The sequence below is a fragment of the Pelophylax lessonae genome, assembly GCF_965119305.1.
Source record: "Pelophylax lessonae genome assembly, chromosome: 6".
Classification (NCBI taxonomy): Eukaryota; Metazoa; Chordata; class Amphibia; order Anura; family Ranidae; genus Pelophylax; species Pelophylax lessonae.
Window position 1 is genome coordinate 186397209 of NC_138773.1, and position 22088 is coordinate 186419296.

Genomic DNA, 22088 nt, shown 5'->3' on the forward strand with positions numbered 1-22088 from the left:
CATGTCGACGCCATTTTCTGTTTGCCCAAGGAATCCTCAGCCGAGCGGCCATGTTTGTGTAGCCTTGCATAGGCTTTATAGGGGCGGTCAGTCTTGCATCACTTCCTTTTGCTCTGGGACAGCGATCGGTGGCAGCAGCCTGTGTGATCTCTCCAGGTTTTTATCTTCCCTTTTTTCCTGTATTCCTTGCCCAGTTTCTTGTCCCTGTGGGGGTCGGTGTGTTTAGTGGGTGCGGTGGGCTACGCTAGCCGCGATCTTAGGGGCAGTACCCTTTTCTTACTAATTTGCTGGGGCATGGATTCTCAGGATTGCAAGTTTCCTCCCACCTTGGTGGGGGGCCAAGGGGCTGCTGCTTCCCCCGAGGGGGCTGATCTGGCCACTATTGTGGCAAACTTAGCTGCTCAGGTGCAGATGCTGGTGGCTGATCGATCCACAAAACGGCCCAGAGTGTCTATTTCCTCTGATTCAGAGGGCGATGGGGCTGCTATGGCTGGTGTGCCCTTCTCAGGGTCTCACTCATCTCTAGACCTTGTGGGGTCTGAGGGGGAGGCTGAGGTGGAAGGGGTTGATAATTCTCCCCCTGGCTCGTCTGAAGAGCTTGCACTCATGGATGAGTTGGTTGCTTCTATCAAGCAAACGCTGCATTTACAGGATGAACCATGTCCTCCTGTTTTGATGTCCTCTTATGGGACGCAAAGAAAGCGCAAAACATCACAGGTTTTTCCTTGCTCTACGGAATTTCAGTGCGCTGTTGATGAGCAATGGCGCAATTTAAAAAAGCCTTTTGCTGTGCCGAGTAGGTTCAAGCTGCGTTATCCATTTACACCCGCCACTGATGAGCGATGGTGTGTGCCGCCTCAAGTGGATCACGCGGTGGCGATTTTGAATAAATCCACTGCGATCCCTGCTGAGGATACCCCAGTGTTCCGGGACCCGACGGACAGGAGATTGGAGTCTCTGGCCCGTCATGCTTATACGGTTGCTGGTTCTATGCTGAAGCCTATTTTTGCTTCCATTATGGCAACCCAAGCTATTGCGGATTGGACGCAGGTGCTCAGGCGCACCCTGAAAGCTGACTCTGCCCCGCCAACAACTTTGGCTATGGTGGATCAAATTCATCAGGGTGTCATGTATTTGTGTGATGCGGACTTAGATATGGTCCCTTTGGCTGCGCGCCTTTCTAGTGTGGCGGTGTTGAACCGTCGCCTGATATGGCTGAAATGTTGGTCTGTTGACCAATCTTCTCGCAAGACTTTGGCTAATTTGCCCTACGCCGGATCTCGCCTTTTTGGCGAATCCTTGGATACTCTGATACTCTGATAAAGGGTATTTCTGGGGGTAAGAGCTCTCTCTTACCACAAACGCACAAGAATAAGTTTGTTTGTGGTAAGAAGAATACCTCGTTTAGACCCTCTCAGGGGTCCTTTCGTGCCTTTCGGTCGCACTATAAGGGCAAGCCCTTCAAGGGACAAGGCTCCCAGAAGAAGCCGGCGGCGGGTAAGCAGAAGTCCGGCCAGTCCGGGTCTGCTGCCCATACAATACGGCCTGAAGGGACGCCCTCACCCGGTTCTGGGGTGGGGGGACGTTTGCTCGGTTTTCTTCAACCCTGGCTGGACCGCATTCGGGACAGGTGGGTTCAGGAAATCGTTCGATCTGGATACAAGATCGAGTTTCTCTCTCGGCCGGTGGGCAGATTTTTCCCCTCAAACCTTCAGCTGACTCCGGAGCGATTGCAGGATCTGCACCTGGCGGTACGGGACCTGCGGGCCCAGGGAATGGTGGTCCCGGTGCCTCATCGGGACAGATTTCGGGGGTTCTATTCCAATCTGTTCACTGTGCCCAGAAAGGAGGGCAAGGTACGTCCGATTCTGGACTTGAAAGCTCTGAACCGCTTTGTGCGGGTTCGTAGTTCCGCATGGAATCCCTGCGCTCGGTGGTGGCTGCCTTGGTTCCGGGGGAATTCATGGCCTCCATCGACTTGAAGGATGCATACCTTCACATCCCCATTTTCGAGGGTCACCAGAGGTACCTTCGATTCGCCATTGCGGAGGATCATTACCAATTCGTAGCGTTGCCCTTTGGTCTCGCTTCGGCTCCGCGGGTTTTCACCAAGGTGCTTGCGCCGGTTCTGGCTTTATTGAGAGCCCAGGGCATTTCTGTCCTGGGGTATCTGAACGATATCCTGATTCGGTCCGCGACCAGTCAGGGGCTGGTGAACGACCTGTCCATCACGATGCAGACTCTGCAGGAATTCGGTTGGACGATAAATTTTCCAAAATCAACGTTGTGTCCGTTCCCTACCTAGGTCTTCCCTACCTGGGGATGATACTGGACTCTGTTCAGGCGAAGGTCTTCCTGCCGGAAGACAAACTTCGGACACTTCAGTGCGAAGTCAGGTCCCTCAGGGACAATCAGTGCTCGTCCCTCCGGACGTGTATGAGGTGTCTGGGATTGATGGTTTCGGCTGTCGAGGCGATTCCCTTCGCCCAGTTTCACACGCGGGATCTTCAGGCAGAGGTCCTGGCAAAATGGGACGGGCGTCTGCAGTCTCTGGATCTGCGGCTGTCGTTGAGCCACCTCACCCGCAGGGGTCTTTTGTGGTGGCTCTAGTCCCCAGCGGTGTCGGGGGGCAAGTCCTTTCGTCCTTTGTCCTGGACGGTGATCACCACGGATGCCAGCCTGTCGGGCTGGGGTGGCGTTCTGTCCGCCCAGGGAACTTGGTCGGAGGAGGAATCCTCCCTTCCGATCAACATTCTGGAATTGCGAGCGATAAATCTCTGTCTTCTGCGTTGGACGGACAGGCTTCAGGGCCGTCCAGTTCGGGTACAGACGGACAATGCCACAGCGGTGGCCTACATCAACCACCAAGGGGGCACCAGGAGTGCCCGAGCGGCTCGGGAAGTAGCCGACATTCTGTCTTTGGCCGAGACGCACGTCCCGGCGATATCTGCAGTTCACATTCCGGGGGTGGAGAACTGGCAGGCGGATTATCTGAGCCGCCAGACCCTGGACCAGGGAGAATGGTCCCTTCACCCGGATGTCTTCCAGATGTTGTGCGCAAAGTGGGGGTCCCCAGATGTGGATCTGTTCGCATCTCGTCTAAACAACAAGGTGGAAAGGTTCGTGGCAAGAACGCGCGATCCTCGGGCAGACGCGTTGGTGGCGCCCTGGCATCAGTATCGTCTGATGTATGCCTTTCCACCGATTCAGCTGCTGTCCAGGCTTCTTCGCAGGTTAGCCTCGGAACCGCACACGGTGATTCTGGTGGCACCGGACTGGCCTCGCCGGTCTTGGTACGCAGACCTTGTGAGTCTGGCGGTCAACACACCGTGGCGTCTGCCACTTCGGGAAGATCTCCTGTCTCAAGGAACGATATTCCATCCTGCTTTAGTCGCTGGCTTTAACAGCCTGGCTGTTGAAAGCCAGGTCCTGAAGGATAGGGGTCTCTCCCCTGAGGTCATTCCCACTTTGATCAAGGCTAGAAAAGCCTCCTCAGGAAAAATTTACTACCGTACTTGGAAAGCATACTTTGCCTGGTGTGAGTCCAGGGGATATTCCCCTCGCTCGTACTCGGTGTCGAGAGTGTTGGCTTTCCTTCAAACGGGCGTGGACCAACGTTTGGCGTTGGCCACGATTAAGGGTCCGATTTCTGCGCTGGCCGTTCTCTTTCAACGCCCTGTGGCGTCTAACTCTTTGGTTAGCACCTTTTGTTCAAGGGGTGCGACATCTGGTCCCTCCTAGGGGGGAGCCTTTGCCTCCATGGGATTTGAACCTTGTTCTGTACGCGTTGCAACATGCTCCTTTTGAAAAGATCAGGGAGATCTCGTTGTCTCTGTTGTGCAAGAAGGTTGCCTTTTTGGTGGCTATAACTTCGGCTCGCAGAGTGTCGGAGCTGGCGGCCTTGTCCTGCAAATCCCTGTATTTGGTGATTCACTTGGATAAGGTGGTCTTGCGACCTAACCGTCTTTTCTTCCGAAGAGGATCTCGGAATTTCACCTCAATGAGGATATTGTCCTGCCTTCGATTTGCGCAAAGCCTAAGCATCCGAAGGAGGTGGCGTTGCATTCCTTGGATGTTGTTAGGGCAATCAGGGTTTACCTGTCATCAACTAAATCCTTTCGCAAGTCGGATTCTCTTTGTCCTTCCTGAGGGACCTCGGAAGGGCATGGCGGCGTCTGCTGCGACCATCCCCAAATGGATCAGACAGACCATTGTGCAAGCCTATGCTTTGAGGGGGAAGGTTCCTCCTTTCCCTGTGAAGGCGCACTCTACCAGGTCTCTGAGTACGTCTTGGGCCTATCGTCATCAGGCTTCTGTGGCCCAGGTGTGTAAGGCGGCGACTTGGTCGTCCGTTCACACCTTCTCCAAGTTTTACAAAGTGATTGTTCAGGCATCGGCAGATGCTTCCTTTGGCCGTAAAGTTCTTAGTGCGGCAGTGCCTTAGGGTCCCTTGTTTGGGCCCTTGGCTGTTGGGGTGTTTTCACCCCTAGGTTACTTGTTCTTTCCTGGGTTGTTGCTCCTGTTGAGCACGTTTTTTTCCTGTTGCCCAGTTGGTTCTCTTACTTTGGTAAGGTTCCTTTCTCTGATGTGGGTACTGCGTTGCTTTAGGCGCGGCTGCTTTTTTCCACCCCTCATGTCTACACTGCTATGGGACGTCCCCATTAGTGACGAATATGAAGAGGCGGCGACTGTCGGAGGACGTAAGAGAAAACAGAATTTTTGTAAAATCTTACCTGTAAAATTCCTTTCTCTGGGTCCTCCGACAGTCGCCGCCCCCGCCCCTCTTTTGGGGTTTGTTTATGTACTCTACTGCTATGATACTGAAACTGAGTTGGAAATGCAGGAAGCAGGGAGGTATTGACTGAGGGGACCACCCCCTGCGGGTGGGATATGCTAAAAGCTTTGATATTAATATATTCTGTTGCCTAGCTACTCCTACGGAGCAAAGGTCAATAACCCCATTAGTGACGAATATGAAGAGGCGGCGACTGTCGGAGGACTCAGAGAAAGGAATTTTACAGGTAAGATTTTACAAAAATTCCATTTTTTTGCTAGAAAATTACATAGAACCCCCAAACATTATATATATTTTTTTTTTTAGCAGAGACTCTAGAGAATAAAATGGGGAATTATTGGAATATTGTATGTCACAGTATTTGCGCAGCGGTCTTTCAAATGCAATCTTTTGGGAAGAAATGCACGGGACACTAGATTTTTTTTTTTTTTTTTTAACCCTATTCTGTTAAAAAAAAAAGTTTTTGATCACTTTTTTTTTATTGCTCTCACAAAGGAATGTAAACATCCCTTGTTATAGTAATAGGCAGTGACAGGTGCTTTTTATGAAGGAATCTGGGATCTAAAAGACCCCCAAACCCCTCCTCTGCACTTAAACGCATTCAAAACGCCAAGTTTCGCTGTTTTTAAAAGCTTTCATTTTTTTTTTTTTTTTTTAAATTTAGCGCCTTTTAAGGTTTTAATACCCAACTGTCATGACATTTCTTCCAGGTTTTTACATCAGACACCCGAACTGAGCCAAATTCGGCTTTGTTCGGGACGCCAACCAGCCGACAGACTTGCCGGCTGACGGCTTGGGTCTCCCCCGATGAGCCGCGGCGGGAGGGGTGGGGACATCCCCTCCCGCTCCTTGTAATGACAGCTGAGCAGCTTCTAGGCCAAATCGGTTGTCATTACAAGAAAGCCGACCGACGGCTCTAAACAGTACCCCGGTACAACCCCTAAACCCAAGGCCGCATATTTACGTTCTGTAGGTGCAAAGGGGTTAAAAAAAGGAAACCAATGCAGTCAATACATCTAATTTTTTTTCTATACCGTATTATATTAAAATCTCTTATATTAAATGAATTCTGAATGGTAATAGGTACTAAAAAGCAATGTACAGTAATAACTAGCATAAATTGGGGTTGCCATAACAACTGCAAAGTTCCTCAGGGGGACAGGAAAGTCTGCTCGTAAGCTCCCACACTCATGGTATGTTTACACCACATGTGGTGGGACTGCGCTATTCCAGCACAGATGGATGACCCGCCGCCCTTTGCATATGGCTTGGTAGTTTAACTTAGAATTGAGTGCTCTGTGACATTCGATCCTTTTTTTTTTTTTGTCATTCTAAGGCACCCTCTATTGTCTGGTGAAGGGGTGTTGAAAGAAATACACATACTCATCCCGTCTAGAGGGAGTTAGAACTGAATCTGTTAAGCCTCGTACACACTGCTGGTTTTTCTTCGTTAAACCCTGCATGCTGAATGAAAAGACATTGGACAGCTCAGGTCAGAGCCGCTGCACTAACACTTTGATATTAGTACAGCAATCTCCCCTGCTGTTCTATTGTGTTCTGACAGGGGCGCCCTGCCTCCCTGCCAGAACACTTCGGTCAATGCTCTCAGCCATTGGCTGAAGCGCTGATCGGGAGCCAGTCGGTAGACCTTTCAGTCCTGCCCCTCTGACAAAAGTCAGCCCGGCCTCAGTACACACGGGCCTAATGTCCGCCAGTTTCTATTGAACCAACCAATGCCGCCCGACATTTGGCCTGTGTACATGGGGCTTAGATAAAAGCATCATGGTTGATAGTAGCCTTTCCCAATATATGATGCTCGCTCCTAGATTTTGGCAAGATGTGTCCAGCCTGCTAAAAGCTACCATTGTTATACTCAGGGTTCGTACGGTCATGAAAAACTTGGAAAAGTCATGGAATTTTAAAATGGCAATTTCCAGGCCTGGAAAAGTTTTGGAAAATAATTTAACCCACAGAGTTTTGGAAAAGTCATGGAAATTTGTTTCACAATCACTGTATATTTGAATATGCAGAAAAGAGAAAGGCGCCACTCAGTGTAGCAGATGTAAATAATTTTATTGACACATATTAAAAACTTACATGGAGGTAAGCGTCTATCTTCATAGCACGTCGTCCTTCCGGGTCCACGGTGTTTCCGTCCCTGAGGCTGGCCAGCACCCGGGAGATGACACTAGGGGAGAACCAATCAGGGTGCTCGGTCAGATCAAGGCAGCGGTGAAGCGCATACTTTACTTAAGGTCCGCACAAACGTGATGACGCGGGGGGCCGTAACCAGTTTCAGAGCATGCATGAACCGCTCCTTCTTCAGACCCCTGAGGTATGAGCTTCACCGCTGCCTCGATCTGATTGAGTCCCCTGATTGGTTCTCCCCTAGTGTCATCTCCCGGCTGCTGGCCAGCTTCAGGGATGGAAACACCAAGGACCCGAAAGGACACTGGAAGCTGCCCTCGATGTATGCGCCGCATTTGTGCATCTGTGACCATCCATACCAGTCCGGCTGCACCTTATACATCATGACTGCCTGAACTGAAGCTTTATCCCCAAGCAGGAACTCCATCAAATCTTTTTCTTTCTCCAGTATATTTGAATATAGTTTATAATATTGGTTAAATTACAATAGTTAACTTTCACGCGATCCGTCACGTGACGTTCTCTGCGTGGGGTAACCTTTTTTACAGTCTATAGGGGTAATGCAGTTTCAGGTAACGTTAGTGTGTGGCAAAAATATGCTGGGTGTAACATGGATTTTCTTCTTATTTAACATGTATACATAGACATTTCATGAAACATTAGGTCATGAATATTTACTTGAAGTCGTGGAATGTTATTGGTAAAAATGTGTATGAACCCTGTATACTGAAAGTATTACTTGAACTTGCTCATGTAAGAACTATATTCGAACAATATAATTCTACTTATAAACTCCGTGTAGTGTTCTGTATAATAGTGCCAACACTCACAATCCAAAATATGGAAAGAAGGTAAAAATAGCAGGACTTTTATAGGATCTATAGGCAGTGACCAGTTAGTGGGGCTAAAAATATTATTTTCTAGTTCCTGCCTATATCCTGTATGAACCAAACTGAAATTCAGGAAAATAGAGACATCGTTTAGTCCAACATTGTAATCATTTAAAACAATCATGAACTAAATTTTACAATACTCGTATCTAGGTTTATGCTGTCATCCCACAGCCTTAATATATTAGAAATCAGGCTAAAGGAGGTGAGTCAGTTAAGCTTTATTACACTGCACAGTGCTGCTAGTCAGTAAATACAATGCAGAGGCTTTTCATTGCACGTAATGACTTGTTTTTTTTTTTTTCTTTATGTGGCAGGTCCTAAAGGACTTGGAAGAAAAATGTTCTGGACTGTCTGACAACTACAGGAATGCTCTGGCAGCGGAGTCAGATGAAATATTGTACCTTTTTCCTGGAAATGTTGGTATATATTATGGCGATAACGGTATGTAAAGTATTGTTTATATTCATATTCAAAATTTAGTCTAAATGTTTTCAAATTGGTTCCCAGTTCTTCATTTTTTTTACAGTATGTGAAGAAGCAAAGGATGAAAACTAGCTGTGGGTTAAAAAAAAAAAATGTAGCACTAGTGTGCAATTTGTCATTGTCAGGCAAATATTGCATTGTGTCCAAACACAGATGAATGTACACCCTAATCATCAGTACACTTTAATGCTACTGTCTGCAGGAGGCTGGCATAACATCTAAAGACTTCTTACAACATGTTTAGGTGCTTCTTTTTGGGGGAAAGGGCTATTTACTAGGTTGGAAAAAGAAGTTTGGGTTTTGTTTTTTTTTTTAAGAAATCAGACTTGCCTAGGTGGATGCTGCATTGGTACCTGTCTGTCTAAGACCGAGCAATCAAACACTGCTGATCGCTCAGAGCTCCATGAGCAGAGAGCTGGTGACTGTCAGTTGCCAGCTCTCTGCTCTGCCCCCCCCCCCTCTCCACTCACTGGAGTGCTGGGCTGTGGAGGGGACAGGAGGAGCAGGCTCAGGCTCTCAGCGGCTCACTGGGATGCTGAGCCGGGTGCCGGTCCAGGCTGGGGAAAGATCTTAACTATATGGTCAGAATCGACCCAGCAGCCAGGACCGGCACCCGGCTCAGTTTCACAGTGAGCTGCTGAGAGCCTGAACCAGCTCCTCCTGTCCCCTCCACAGCCCAGTGCTTCAGTGAGTGCGGGGGGATGGGGCAGAGCAAGAGAGCTGGCCTTGTGATGTCATCCGATAGTGGGCACATTCCTGTGCGAATTATATGAGGTGTCTCTGGTGTGCGATTTAAGCCATGGATTGGTATGGCTCAAATCGTACCGCATTCACACCAGACTGGTGCAGGACCCTTTTTTTTTTTGTCCATACCAGAATCAGATCGCATGGGTGTGAACACTCATGCAATCCAATTCTGCAGATCTCGCTGCATTTTGCAAACAAAATATGGGGTGTCGTTAACTTAGCATACACTCCGCAATCCATTCACATGGATGGGTGGCTTTTTAGATGTGGTGCAGAATTCGCACTGCATCTAATGTGAACCCAGGCTCAAGGAATGTAGAACCTGCAATTTTTGTCATTAGAACCCTGCAGGTGCAGCAGCTGATTAATAATTATGAAACCACTCCCATTAGATTCACTTACCACATGGACACAGGGGATACCAAAAGGTGGGAATCTGCAACAAAGTTTGTTATAAACCTTGTAATGTATAGAGATCACCCAGAGGGGAATGTTTTTTTTTTTTTTTTTTTTTCCCCTCAACAAGTGGAGTTACCCTTTAGGGCAGATCTGAGCAAGTACAGCATTTGTATCTACAATATGTTTGTAGCTATTTTCAGCATACTCATACAAATTTGCTTTTGTAACTGAATCGGGAGTTTTTCTTTAAGCAGGCTTACTGAATATTTCAAATTAATGTTCAATTGGAGCTTACAATTATATGCTTCAGATCATTTTTTTTTTAAATTGAATTAAAAAAATTACATTGTATTGTACTGTAGTAGAAAACCATTTTATAGGCACATTTTTTTAAATTGTGTCTGGAAGTCCATATTATTAACTGCAGGGTAAAATAAATGTCATTTTATTAATTTTATTTCTCCATGCAATGTAGCTTTACTTCTACACTGGCTTTCAGTAGACAGTTCAGGTGATCGATATTCAGTTACTCGTTTACAACCAAGTAGGAAAAGAGGAAATATGCCTGCCAGTTATAAGATACCCACAGTTACAATGCGACTGTTATGTGTAATAATTTTACTTTGACAGGAAGAAAGTTTGTCAATATACTTGTGCGCTTTTGGTATTTGAAGAATGTGGACCTTCGGGATGAAGAAACAGAAGGAACAGAAGTATATGGAATGCTGAAAGGATTTCGTAATGTACAGAACATGGAGCGTATCCTCACAGCAAACTATGAGTAAGGAACCTTCTAAACTTCTGACTTAGGCCCCTTTCACACATACGGTCTGTTCAGATCCACCTGTCAGTTGTTCAGGCGGATCTGAACGGATGCCCCATGCATCTCTATGGGGCAGCGGATGTCAGCAGAGACATGTCCGCTGACCTCTGATCCGATCTGGTCTGTCAAATCCGTCTGGCGGATTAGAATGGACAGGCGGTCTGTTCTCATCCGATTCCCCCATAGAGAACAGCGGGGATCTTACACCTCCATCTCTGCACACAGAGCAAAGACAGAGCTGTCATCCGCCTGCTCAGCGGGGATCGGCGGATCGATCCCCCCACTGGGCAGAACGGCTCAGTTGACGGAACGGAGCCGTGTGAAAGGGGCCTTAAGATTAAGACCATATCCTTATTCTTAAAGCGAATCCACAAACTAAAAATGTATTTTCAATACTCAATACAAACTCCCGCATTTATTCATGTCTCTATGCTTTATTTTGGTGAGAAATCACTTTGAAAAACACCCCCCAACTTTTCTGGCCATGGCCATCTGAAGTATGGGCAAATGTTTCATGCAGCATTTACTTCCTCCCCTTAGCTCAAGTATGCGTGCAGGAGAGTGTGCCTAGCTGAAAACCCCTTCTCCTCTCCTGAATACTCCTGGGATTTGACATAATTTTCCTAGGTATGAAACCAGGAAGTAACTGAAGAAGTGTAAAAAAAAAAAAAAGCTTAAAACAAGTACTTATGATATACTTTCCTATCTATTTACTAATGCTAGCAGCATGAGGATTAAAATGCATAAATGTTGATTGGGAGAGCGAAGTTCCACTTTAACCACTTGCTGACAGCCCCACGTACATATACTGTGGGGCGGCGGCTCTTCTGAGCTAAATCACCTAAAGGTACATTATCTTGTGCTTCCGGGTCTGCGGCACGAGGCCATGGACCTGCTCCCGCTGTAATTGGGCACGCCTGGAGCCAATCAGCTGGCCTGCCGGGACCCGCTGATCGTTCCCAAGAGAGGCAGAACTGCAGTCTGCCTATGTAAACAAGGCAGGCCGCCATTCTCTGACAAGGGAAGATAGAGATCCTGTGTTTCTGCTAAGCAGGAACACGGATCTCTGTCTTCCCACAGTTACCGCACCCCCCCCCCCCCCTGCACAGTTGGCACTCCCAGGGGACCACCTTTTAACTCTTTGATCGCCCCTGAGTTAAACCCTTCCCTGCCAGTGTCATGAGTACAGTGACCGTGTATAATTTTTAGCACTGATCACTGTATTGGTGTCACTGGTCCCCCAAAAAAGTGTCACTCATGCCTCGTACACATGTACCGATCGTCGGCCGACCGATCGGCCGTCTTTTGTCCAGGGCTGTCCTGTCCGCTGAAAAGTGCAAAAGACTGCACACGAATTTTGTCGGCCAACAACAGCCAACTGCAGAAGTGATGTCATGTGATGGTTAACTTTCCTTGTGTTTTTTCTTTTCTGAGCATGCCCAGTCTTGCAAATCTGCTGATTGTCGGCCGAATTCTGTACTGACTGGCGAACAGTCAGCCGTTCTGGTGTTGGCCAACAAAAATTTTAATGCCTGCACGACAGATTCTGTTCGGCCGAAAATGCGCTGTCGGCTGTCGGAAGCATCATACTAACAAGCCTACGATCGGTCGTTGGCCGAATATTTACGGCCGACAATCGGTACGTGTGTACGAGGCTTTAGTGTCTGATTTGTCCGCCACAATATCACAGTCGCTGATCACCACCATTACTAGTAAAAAAAAAAAAAAAAAAAAAATCCATAAAAATATTCTGTAGTTTGTAGACGCTCTAACTTTTCACCAACCAATTAATATAATTGGGATTTTGTTTTACTAAAAACATGTAGCAGAATAAATATGGACCTAAATTTATGACAAAATTTGATTTTTTTTCTTTTATTTACTGGTTGTGTTTTATAGCAGAAAGTAAAAAAAATATATATATATATATATATATATATATATATATATATATATATATATATATATATATATATATATATTTTTTGTTTATAGTGCACAAAATAAAAAAAACGCAGTGGTGATTACCACCAAAAGAAAGCTCTGTGTGTGGGAGAAAAAAAGGACATCGATTTTATTTGGGCACGACTATGCAATTGTCAGTTAACCACTTAAGCTCCGGAAGGATTTGCCCCTTAATGACCAGGCCATTTTATGCGATTCGGCACTGCTTTCGTTTAATGGAAAATTGCGACACTTTACCCAAATACACTCTATGTCCTTTTTTTCCCCACAAATAGCTTTCTTTTGGTGGTATTTGATCACCTCTGCGGTTTTTAGATTTTGCGCTATAAACAGAGCGACAATTTTGAAAAAAACACTATTTTTTTACATTCCCAATAATTTTTTTTTTTTTAATCCGTTAGGGCCAATTTGTCTTCGGCTACATATTTTTGGTAAAAAAAAAATCACAAAAAGCGTATTTTTAATTGGTTTGTGCAAAAGTTATTGCGTTTACAAACCACGGATAGTGTTTTTGACTTTTTATTTATTTTATTTTTTTGTTTTTTATTAGTAATGGCGGCGATCAGCAATTTTTTTTTTTTTGTGGGACTGCGACATTGCGGCGGACGGATCGGACCCCTAACTGACGTTTTTTACACTTTTTGGGGACCAGTGACATTAATACAGTAATCGGTGCTAAATAATATGCACTGTTACTGTATAAATTACACTGGCAGGGAAGGGGTTAATAATGGGGATGATCAAATGGTTAAATGTATGGCTATTTGTGCCTACTGACTGTGGGGGGCTCTGTGACAGGCAAAGAGAACTCTGTGTTTCAGCTTAGCTGAGACACATGATCTCTCTCTGCCTGTGTGACAGAAGAGCTGCCTGCTTTGTTTATATAGGCAGGCGGCTCTCCTGTCCCTGTCTCTGAAGATCTCGCGAGGCCGGCGTCGATCGAGCCCGCTCCTCCCGCGGTCTGACTACCGCTGTGTCTAAACACAGTGGGAGTGTGGCTCCGGCGGCGCGAGACAGCGTGCACATAATCACGTATATGTACGTGATTATGCGCAGCTGAGCCACCCTGCCGCAGTATATATGCGTTGGGCGATCGGCAAATGGTTAAAGTAACGCAGTGCCGTATCGCAAAAAATAGCTTCCTCATGAAAGGGGAGCTAAACCATCCAGAGTTGAAGTGGTTAAAGCGGTAGTAAAGTCTTGCAAACGAAAAAAAGATTCCCCTGCAAGTAATGGCATAATGTGCTAGTATGCATCCCATACTAGCACATTATGACAGACTTGGCTGTTGAAGGGATCCCTCTAGCAGCATACTGTCGCCTCAAAGTTTCCATCTTCACCTGGTCTTGCTTCAGGGTTTGCCACTTAAATACTTGAACAGCTTTGATGTCACTCTGGTGCATGTGCACGGGAGTCATGGCAGCGGCACATCGCTCTGAATTGAAGACACATTCAGTCACCATCACCGGCAGCAGAAAATTGTAAATATCTTCTAAATGGTGCACGTTTAGGAGATAATCATTGTATCTACAGGTAATCTTTGTAAGGGCAGGCACATTGGGATGTTTGTGTTGCAGGTTGAAGGGCAGGTACATTAGGGTGTTTGTGTTGCAGGTTGAAGGGCAGGTACATTAGGGTGTTTGTGTTGCAGGTTGAAGGGCAGACACATTGGGGTGTTTGTGTTGCAGGTTGAAGGGCAGGTACATTAGGGTGTTTGTGTTGCAGGTTGAAGGGCAGACACATTGGGGTGTTTGTGTTGCTCTAGTCCTCAAATCAATCTCTATTGTGCCATCTTGGATCCTAGGCCCAGGCTGTACCTGGAGCCACTGTAGGAAAAACACAAAGCGCAAATCTAAGTGTAGCATGAAAGTTTATTCAGCTGTCTCTTAGGCTGTAGTCATCACAAACATAAAAGATGTAGGGCGTGATCCATATTTAAGTTGTCCATGTGTAGAAACTGTCAGTCCAATGAAATGTGGCCTGGGGACACAACTTCTACATCAAGATTTAAGCCCCATACACACACGCAGATCGTCGTCATACAAATGTTCGTCTTTTCTCCCCGGGATGTCGGTGTCTGTTGAAAAGTGCAAAGACAGCACAAGGACAGCACAAGAATTTTGTCCGCAGACTTCAGCTGACTGCAGAAGTGATGTCATGCAATGGTTAACTTTCCCTGTGTTTTTTATTTTCTGAGCATGCCCAGTCTTGCAAATCTGCGGTCTGTCGGCTGATTTCTGTACTGACAGGCAAACAATTGTCCGTTCTGGTGTCCGCAGACAAAAATTTTCATGTTTGCAAGAAAGACTCTTGTCCGCGGATTGTGTGCAGACAGCTGTCGGAGGCACCATACTAACACGCATACAATCGGCAGATCTTTCGTCCGCCGACGTTTGTATGACGACGATCTGCGTGTGTGTATGGGGCTTTACCCTTCGAAATTTTCCCTTCCCCACACTAAGCCCTGCCCATATCATTTAGCTGTAAAAAATCAGATCCTTTACTAACCGCTAAAGTTGTTGGAGACTTAGGGTCCATGTACACGGGACTTTAGAAAAAACGTCATGCAAAGCTATTTCTGACGCCGGGAAAAAGCAGCTGTTAAACGTGCTTTCAGTGGCTTTTTCCATTTGCGTTATTGCACGTTTGGCCACGTTGCTTTTAGCAGCGTTTTTCTGCCTCCATTCAAAATCAATGGTTCCCTATGGGAGCCTATTGATTTGAATGGAAGTCGCACCGCAAGTCGGATCCGACTTGCGGCGCGACCTGCACTGTGAGAATCTTGAGGGGGAACTCCACGCCAAAAATGGGAAAAAAACTGCGTGGGGGTCCCCCCCAGGTTCCAAACCAGGCCCTTCGGGTCCAGTATGGAATTTGAGGGTAGCCCCATGCTGAAAAAACGGCGTGGGGTCCCCCGCAAAATCCATACCAGACCCTTATCCAAGCATGCAGGCCAGGAAAGGGGAGGGGACGAGCGAGCGGCCCCACCCCCCCCTGGACCACACCAGGCCACATGCCCTCAACATGGGGGGGTGTTGGTGCTTTAGGGCAGGGGGAGCTCTGCACCCCCCCACCTCACAGCACCTTGCCCCCATGTTGATGAGGACAAGGGCCTCATCCCCACAACCCTGGCCGTTGGTTGTGGGGGTCTGCGGGCAGGGGGCTCATCGGAATCTGGAAGCCCCCTTTAACAAGGGGGCCCCCAGATCCCGGACCCCCTCCCTATGGGTATGGGGTACACTGTACCCCTACTCATTCACCACATAAAAGGGAGTGTATGGAAATAACGACAGGAGACGTTTTGGAAAATTTATTCGGCTCTTCTTGTCTTCTCCTCTCCGGCCTTCTGCTCTTTTGCTGTCCGCTCTTCTTGTCTTCTCCTCTACGGGGTCTTCTGCTCTTTTCCTGTCCGCTCTTCTTGTCTTCTCCTCTCCGGGGTCTTCTGCTCTTTTGCTGTCCGCTCTTCTTGTCTTCTCCTCTCCAGGGTCTTCTGCTCTTTTGCTGTCCGCTCTTCTTGTCTTCTCCTCTCCGGGGTCTTCTGCTCTTTTGCTGTCCGCTCTTCTTGTCTTCTCCTCTCCGGGGTCTTCTGCTCTTTTTCCTCTGGTCCTCCTCCTCCGTCGTCTCCGGTGATTATGCCGGTCTCCGGTCTCTGCAGCTTATTATATAGCCATTAGGGGCGAGGCCCCGATGACGTCATCGGGAGGCCCCACCCCCTCATGTCACAGATGACGTCATCTGTGGAGGAAGAAGAAGAGCGGACAACAAAAGAGCAGAAGACCCCGGAGAGAAGACAAGAAGAGCGGACAGCAAAAGAGCAGAAGACCCCGGAGAGGAGAAGATGAGAAGAGCCGGATGAAGATTTTTAATAAATTTTACAAAACGTCTCCTGTCGTTATTTCCATACACTCCCTTTTATGTGGTGAATGAGTAGGGGTACAGTGTACCCCATACCCATTCACATAGGGAGGGGGGGTCTGGGATCTGGGGGCCCCCTTGTTAAAGGGGGCTTCCAGATTCCAATGAGCCCCCTGCCCGCAGACCCCCACAACCACCGGCCAGGGTTGCGGGGATGAGGCCCTTGTCCTCATCAACATGGGGGCAAGGTGCTTTGAGGTAGGGGGTGCAGAGCTCCCCCTGCCCCAAAGCACCAACACCCCCCCATGTTGAGGGCATGTGGTCCAGGGGGGGTGGGGCCGCTCACTCGTCCCCTCCCCTTTCCTGGGCTGCATGCTCGGATAAGGGTCTGGTATGGCTTTGGGGGGGGACGGCGTGGGGCTACCCTCAAATTCCATACCGGACCCGAAGGGCCTGGTTTGGAACCTGGGGGGGACCCCCACGCAGTTTTTTTCCCATTTTTGGCGTGGAGTTCCCCCTTAAGATTCTCACAGTGCAGGTCGCGCTGCAAGTCGGATCCGACTTGCGGTGCGACTTCCATTCAAATCAATAGGCTCCCATATGGAACCATTGATTTTGAACGTAAGAAAAAAAAATTATAATGTGGCTGAACGTAGGTTCATCACGTTTAGTTACGCTTGGCTGCGTTTCTGCGTTTGAAACGCTGGGAAACACACGTTCGAAACGCAAATAATTGCGTTCTAAAAAAAGTCCCTGAACGCAACTGCCTGCAAATGACTGTAAACGACCATGTGTACATGGACAGATAAGATAACATGGAGCTGCGTTCAGGGGGTCTGGAAAAAACGCCCAACTGCTCCTAAACGGCCATTTCCAGCGTCCCGTGTACATGGAGCCTTAGAAAAGTTAAAGCAGCTCTGTCACCATGTTAAAAGCACACACAAATTGTTTGTAAACCTTACAAACGCCTCACAGACAGGGCCTTCAACAATGTTTCTAAATAAACTGTGTTTAGCCTTCTGATATTTAAATGAATTGACTAATTTAGGATAATATAAATTGAAATGTTTTGACTATTTTTATAAAACAAGGCTAAGGTTAGGTGGACATCACAGGGTTAAATCGTCCCGCTGCAGTTGAAGTGTGAGGTTTCCCATGTCCACCTTTCTTCCACAATGCCATGATGAAGCGGTTACTTGCATCCAGACTTTCCAGTCATTTATTATTCTGCTTTGTTTTTTTTCCCTCAATGCCCATTGAATGTTTTTCTCTTTTCTAGGTTCCGCAGAGAATTTACTCAGGGAGTAAAGCCAGAGTGGATCATCACACACATTGAGCATTCAAAATTATAGTATTCTAGTAAATTAAACTTCTTGCATCCAGAAGCTTCTATTCAATGTTTTTTTTTGTCTCCGACTGCCTAGTGGAGTCTGATTTTTATCATGTATATGTAATAAATTGTATAATTGAAAATGAAAAACTGTTTAATAAACTGTTTGAATACAACTGTAATCTGTAATTAACCAGTTCAGCTCTCTGGAGGTATGTAGTACATCCAGAGATTGAAGGGTTAAGTACAATTCATGGCTGCACTAGCAACAATGAGGTTGTGCTTGTTTTGCTCAGCTGAGTGATCACTTTTACAGTGTGGGTTCCCCCTTATGGTTCCTGGGCTCATCCCAGGAGCTTGGACCACAACAAATGAACTCAGGTTGGCAAGCAGAAGGAGACCAATCCTTAAGGCTACGTTTCCACTATTGCGGCGACTTTGTAGTGTAACTTGTTTGCGGCTACTTCTGGGGACTTCAGTGCAACTTCCTTCTACCTGAGGGACAAATTGCACTGAAGTCGGCCCAAAAGTAGTGCAAAAACCTTTTTACAAGTTGCAGCAGTTAGAACGGGCCTAATTGAAAATAATGGGTTTTGACTTGTTGTGCGAATTGACATGTGTCAAGTCGCAATAGTGGAAACGGAGCCTTAATCTCCACTGCATTGAATGAAACCGGGAGTGATCGGCTCTAAGGATTTTCTGTTATTCCCTGGTTGATTCAAGCATGATTTGCACTTGAATAGATGCTGTCAAGCACAGGGAAGTTATTTGTGGTCTAATATAGCCCTGATGTCTCCTTAAAGAGTACATGTCACTTACCCAATTATCACATGGGGGGCTTGTTGACTCTCTTGTAGTAATAAAATTAAATAAAAAAAAAGAAGTTAAAAAATAAAATGTATTAAAGAAAAGAAATGTAACCTGCATTGTATTTGCGGGCGTGTGCAAAAATGCATAGGGTGCACACCTGTATGTAAACCATGATTGCACTACACGTGTGAGATTGCCACCAACATGAGTGTGTGAGCAATAATTATAGAGTCATAATTTAAGGTTAAGGGATAAGTTCACCTTTGGGTACAAGTTCCATTGTATTTAGGGTGGAACATGCTCCTGTATCTCTTTTCCCCCCTCCCCCAAGTCCACACCCCCTGTGACAGCAAGCAAAGAATCTTCTCCCCGACCCGCTGTCACTATTTGAAAGTATGGTCTTGCAATTTTTACAGATTCTCTGCTCTCATTTAAAAGTCTACTGGGTCAGCTGAGCGCTACAGTGCATCTGGAAAGTATTCAGAGCGCTTTCCACATTTTATGTTACAGCCTTATTTCTAAATGTTATAAATTTCATTATTTTCCTCTAAATTCTACAAACAATACCTCATAATGACAACATGAATAAAGTTTGAAATCTTTGAAAATGTATTTAAAAAAATAAATCACATGTACATAAGTATTTACAGCCTTTGCCATAACACTCAAAATTAAGCTCAGGTGCATCCTGTTTCCACTGATCATTCTTGATGTTTCTACAACTTGATAGTTCACCTGTGGTAAATTCAGTTAATTGGACATGAATTGGAAAGGGGCACACTTGTCTAAATAAGGTCCCACAGGTAACAGTGCATGACAGATACAAAACCAAAGAAATCTCAACTTACCAGCCTGCTAACCAACCAAATTTCCCTGTCTAACAGTATGTGTTAAAAACGGGTTTAGTTTGCACACATTTGCAAATACAGAGTTTACAGAGCCCCATCAAGGCACCCCAGTATTTTCTGTAGTCCTAACTCTAAGGCCCCTTTCACACAGGCGGACCGGTCAGATCCGCCTGTCCGTTTTTTTTTTTTTTTTTGGCGGATCTGATCGGTCACCCCATGCATCTCTATGGGGGATCGGATGTCAGTGGAGACCTGTCCGCTGACACCCGATTCGTCAAATCTGGACGGATGGAAACCCTATTTTCCATCCGTCCAGCGGACGGGATCGGATGAGAATGGACCGACGGTCCGTTCCCATCCGATTTCCCCCATAGAGATGCATGGGGAACTGACAGCTGTGTCTCTGCACACAGCGTGGAGACACAGCTGTCATCCTCCGGCTCGATCCCCCGCTGAGAAAAACAGAATCTGTCCGGACGGATAGTGTGAAAGGAGCCTAAATTTGAGAGCCTCCACAGTGGAAGCACATGCATTAAAAATTGATAGGCAGAGGGCAGGTGAGCCTGGAGGAAGCTCTGTAGCTTACGCAAGTATTTGCAAACTAAACCTCTCTTTTTAACGCATACTGTTATATAGGATAATTAGGTTGATAAGTTGAGCTTGGAATGTCTTTAGTTTTGTTTTGCATGCATTGCCCTTCCATGTGCTTCTTGCTGCAAAGGCCAGTTAATCGGTGAGAGCAGTGGCCATTTGTTTGTGGTATTGCTTTCTGGAATACTCGTTTGTTTGAACTGCTGGATTTGAAAATGGAAGCATTCCCCCCTCATTATCAGAAGAGGAATTGAAAGGAGACAGACTTAATAAGGTTGATTCACATAAGCGTCTGGAGGCTTGAATTAAAGCCTCATTTGCAGCCAGCAATTGCAAGTTTAGGTGTCTGCCAAAGTTTCAAGGTCTAGTATCATTGCATGATGAGAGAGGGATCATTCTGGTGATTAAACAGATATGAGCAGGAACCTGGAAGATTTTCCTCATGCCCTTAACGTCTCAGTGGACACACAGACTCCATGCAACAAATTTTTTGCCTGGGACCATACACAGGATTCTATGGCTTGAGTGTTGGTCAGTGGAGTCATGCAAGAGGCATGTGTAACGTTTGTTTAGCTCTGCTCTAGATGATAAGTACTCTAATACTGCTTAGAAAGAAAGATAAGCGTGCAGTTCATAAACCTGCCGTTCCTTCTACTTTAGCGAAACATTCTTTTCAACAAACTCCCTGGGCTCTATGGAAAAAGCTCAGTCCCAGTTCTGTAAGAAACAATGGCATGCCAATCCTAAGCTGGAGAGCAAGCCCTCTTCACAATGAAGGGATGCCCCCACTTTTTCAGGTGGGGGAATGTTTGCAGAGAAAGATTGTGGATGAGTGGGTCTGCAATCTAGTGGCTCGTCGCTACAAGCTGGAATTACAAAGCTTTTCCCCATAATGTTTCATGTTGTGGTGTTTTTTTTTTTTTTGGGTTCCACTAAAGAGTGCTCTTTTACAAGCACTCAATCATCTTCTATCTTGGGGAGTGATTATTCTGGTTCCAGAGGTCAAAAGGGTTTCATGTATTCTAATCTAACCACTTATGGTTCCAAAACCAAACTGCAATTTTTACCCATTTTGCCCATTCCAAAAGAACAATTTTATTCATGTGTAGAAGTTCTTGACAGAATTTGTGCAGTTGGTGGTGGTCTCTCTATCATAGAGATTTCCTGGCATCAGTGGATATAAAGGATGGTTGTCTACATATTCCTTTTTTCCCCCTCACTAGAGGTTTCTGCGGTTTGCAATACAGCATCGTCATTTTTAATTTGTGGCCCTACCCACAACCCCCAGAGTGTTCACCAAGGCCCTGACTCTGGTTCTGGGGCCCCTACAGACCCCAAGGTATCCAACTTATAGGGAAGCTGGATATTTTGCTCCTCTCTTGGAGTACAGTTTGTCTCTCAGTGCGTGTGTGCAGAAGTTTGGCTGGGTTCTCAATTTCCAGAAATCTGATTTACTCTCAGCCCAGGGGTTGGAAATATCTGGGCCTGACCCTGGATACTGTCCAGACAAGAGTGATCCTCCCTCCAGAAAAAATGCCTTGCTATAATGCAGAATCCACCAATTCGCCTTTGCATGAAGCTCCTGGAAAAGATAGTAGCCTCTATCAAGACAGTGCCCTTTTCCCAGTTTCATTCCAGGCCTCTACAGTGGAATGTTTTGGCATTATGGGACATGAGGATACAATCATTTAACTCTCCAATATGCTACTGGACTGATGAATGTCTTGGTAACTGCTGAGGATAGGAAAGTAATTTCTCCCCTTCTCCTGGAAGGTCCTGATGCCAGGTTGATTGGTTGGGAGATGTTCTGGGCAACCTTTTGGTACAGGGAACTTAGTCACTGCAGGAGAGGTTGTTGTCAATCAAAATTCTGAAGCTCAGGGAAATTTTCCTCTTTTCCTGCATTAGTCAGCAGAGCTGAAGGGTCTCCCTGTAATGGCTCAGTCAGATGCCACAGTGATAGCATGCATGAATCATCAAGAAAGCACCAAGAGTCAGGCGGCCCAGGAGAAAACTGGATTTTTGTCTTACCGTAAAATCCTTTTCTCTGAGGTTCACTGATGGACACAGCTCCATGTCTTCTAGACCCTTGGGCTTATGCTGCTCTCTCTTCAGGAGTAGGTCTAGGCAAAAACAATTTTGGCTACGTCCCAGAGGATATACCATCACTTCCTGCTATAGGACTTTACTTTGTAACAACAGTGTCAGAAGAATGCATAACTCAACCCAACGCAGGTTTGGGGAGCTGTATCCATCAGTGAACCTCAGAGAAAAGGATTTTATGGTGAAACAAAAATCCAGTTTTCTCTTTCGTTCATTGACAGACACTGCTCCTAGTCTTCTAGACCCTTGGGATGTCCCAAAGCAGTACCAACATGAGGGGTGGGAAAAACACAGCAAT

General features: G+C 46.4%; 1 protein-coding gene across 1 annotated transcript in view; it reads left to right on the plus strand.

Moving 5' to 3' along the window:
• The window catches only part of MAIP1 (matrix AAA peptidase interacting protein 1), a 30818-nt gene extending 13313 nt beyond the window's left edge, over window positions 1-17505 (plus strand). The window contains exons 3-5 of the mRNA XM_082260576.1: window positions 8151-8277; window positions 10096-10246; window positions 17388-17505. Coding sequence (XP_082116702.1) covers window positions 8151-8277; window positions 10096-10246; window positions 17388-17460 — 351 coding nt within the window. The 3' untranslated portion in view covers window positions 17461-17505. The remainder of the gene's footprint in view (window positions 1-8150; window positions 8278-10095; window positions 10247-17387) is intronic.
• The last annotated feature ends 4583 nt before the right edge of the window (window positions 17506-22088 follow it).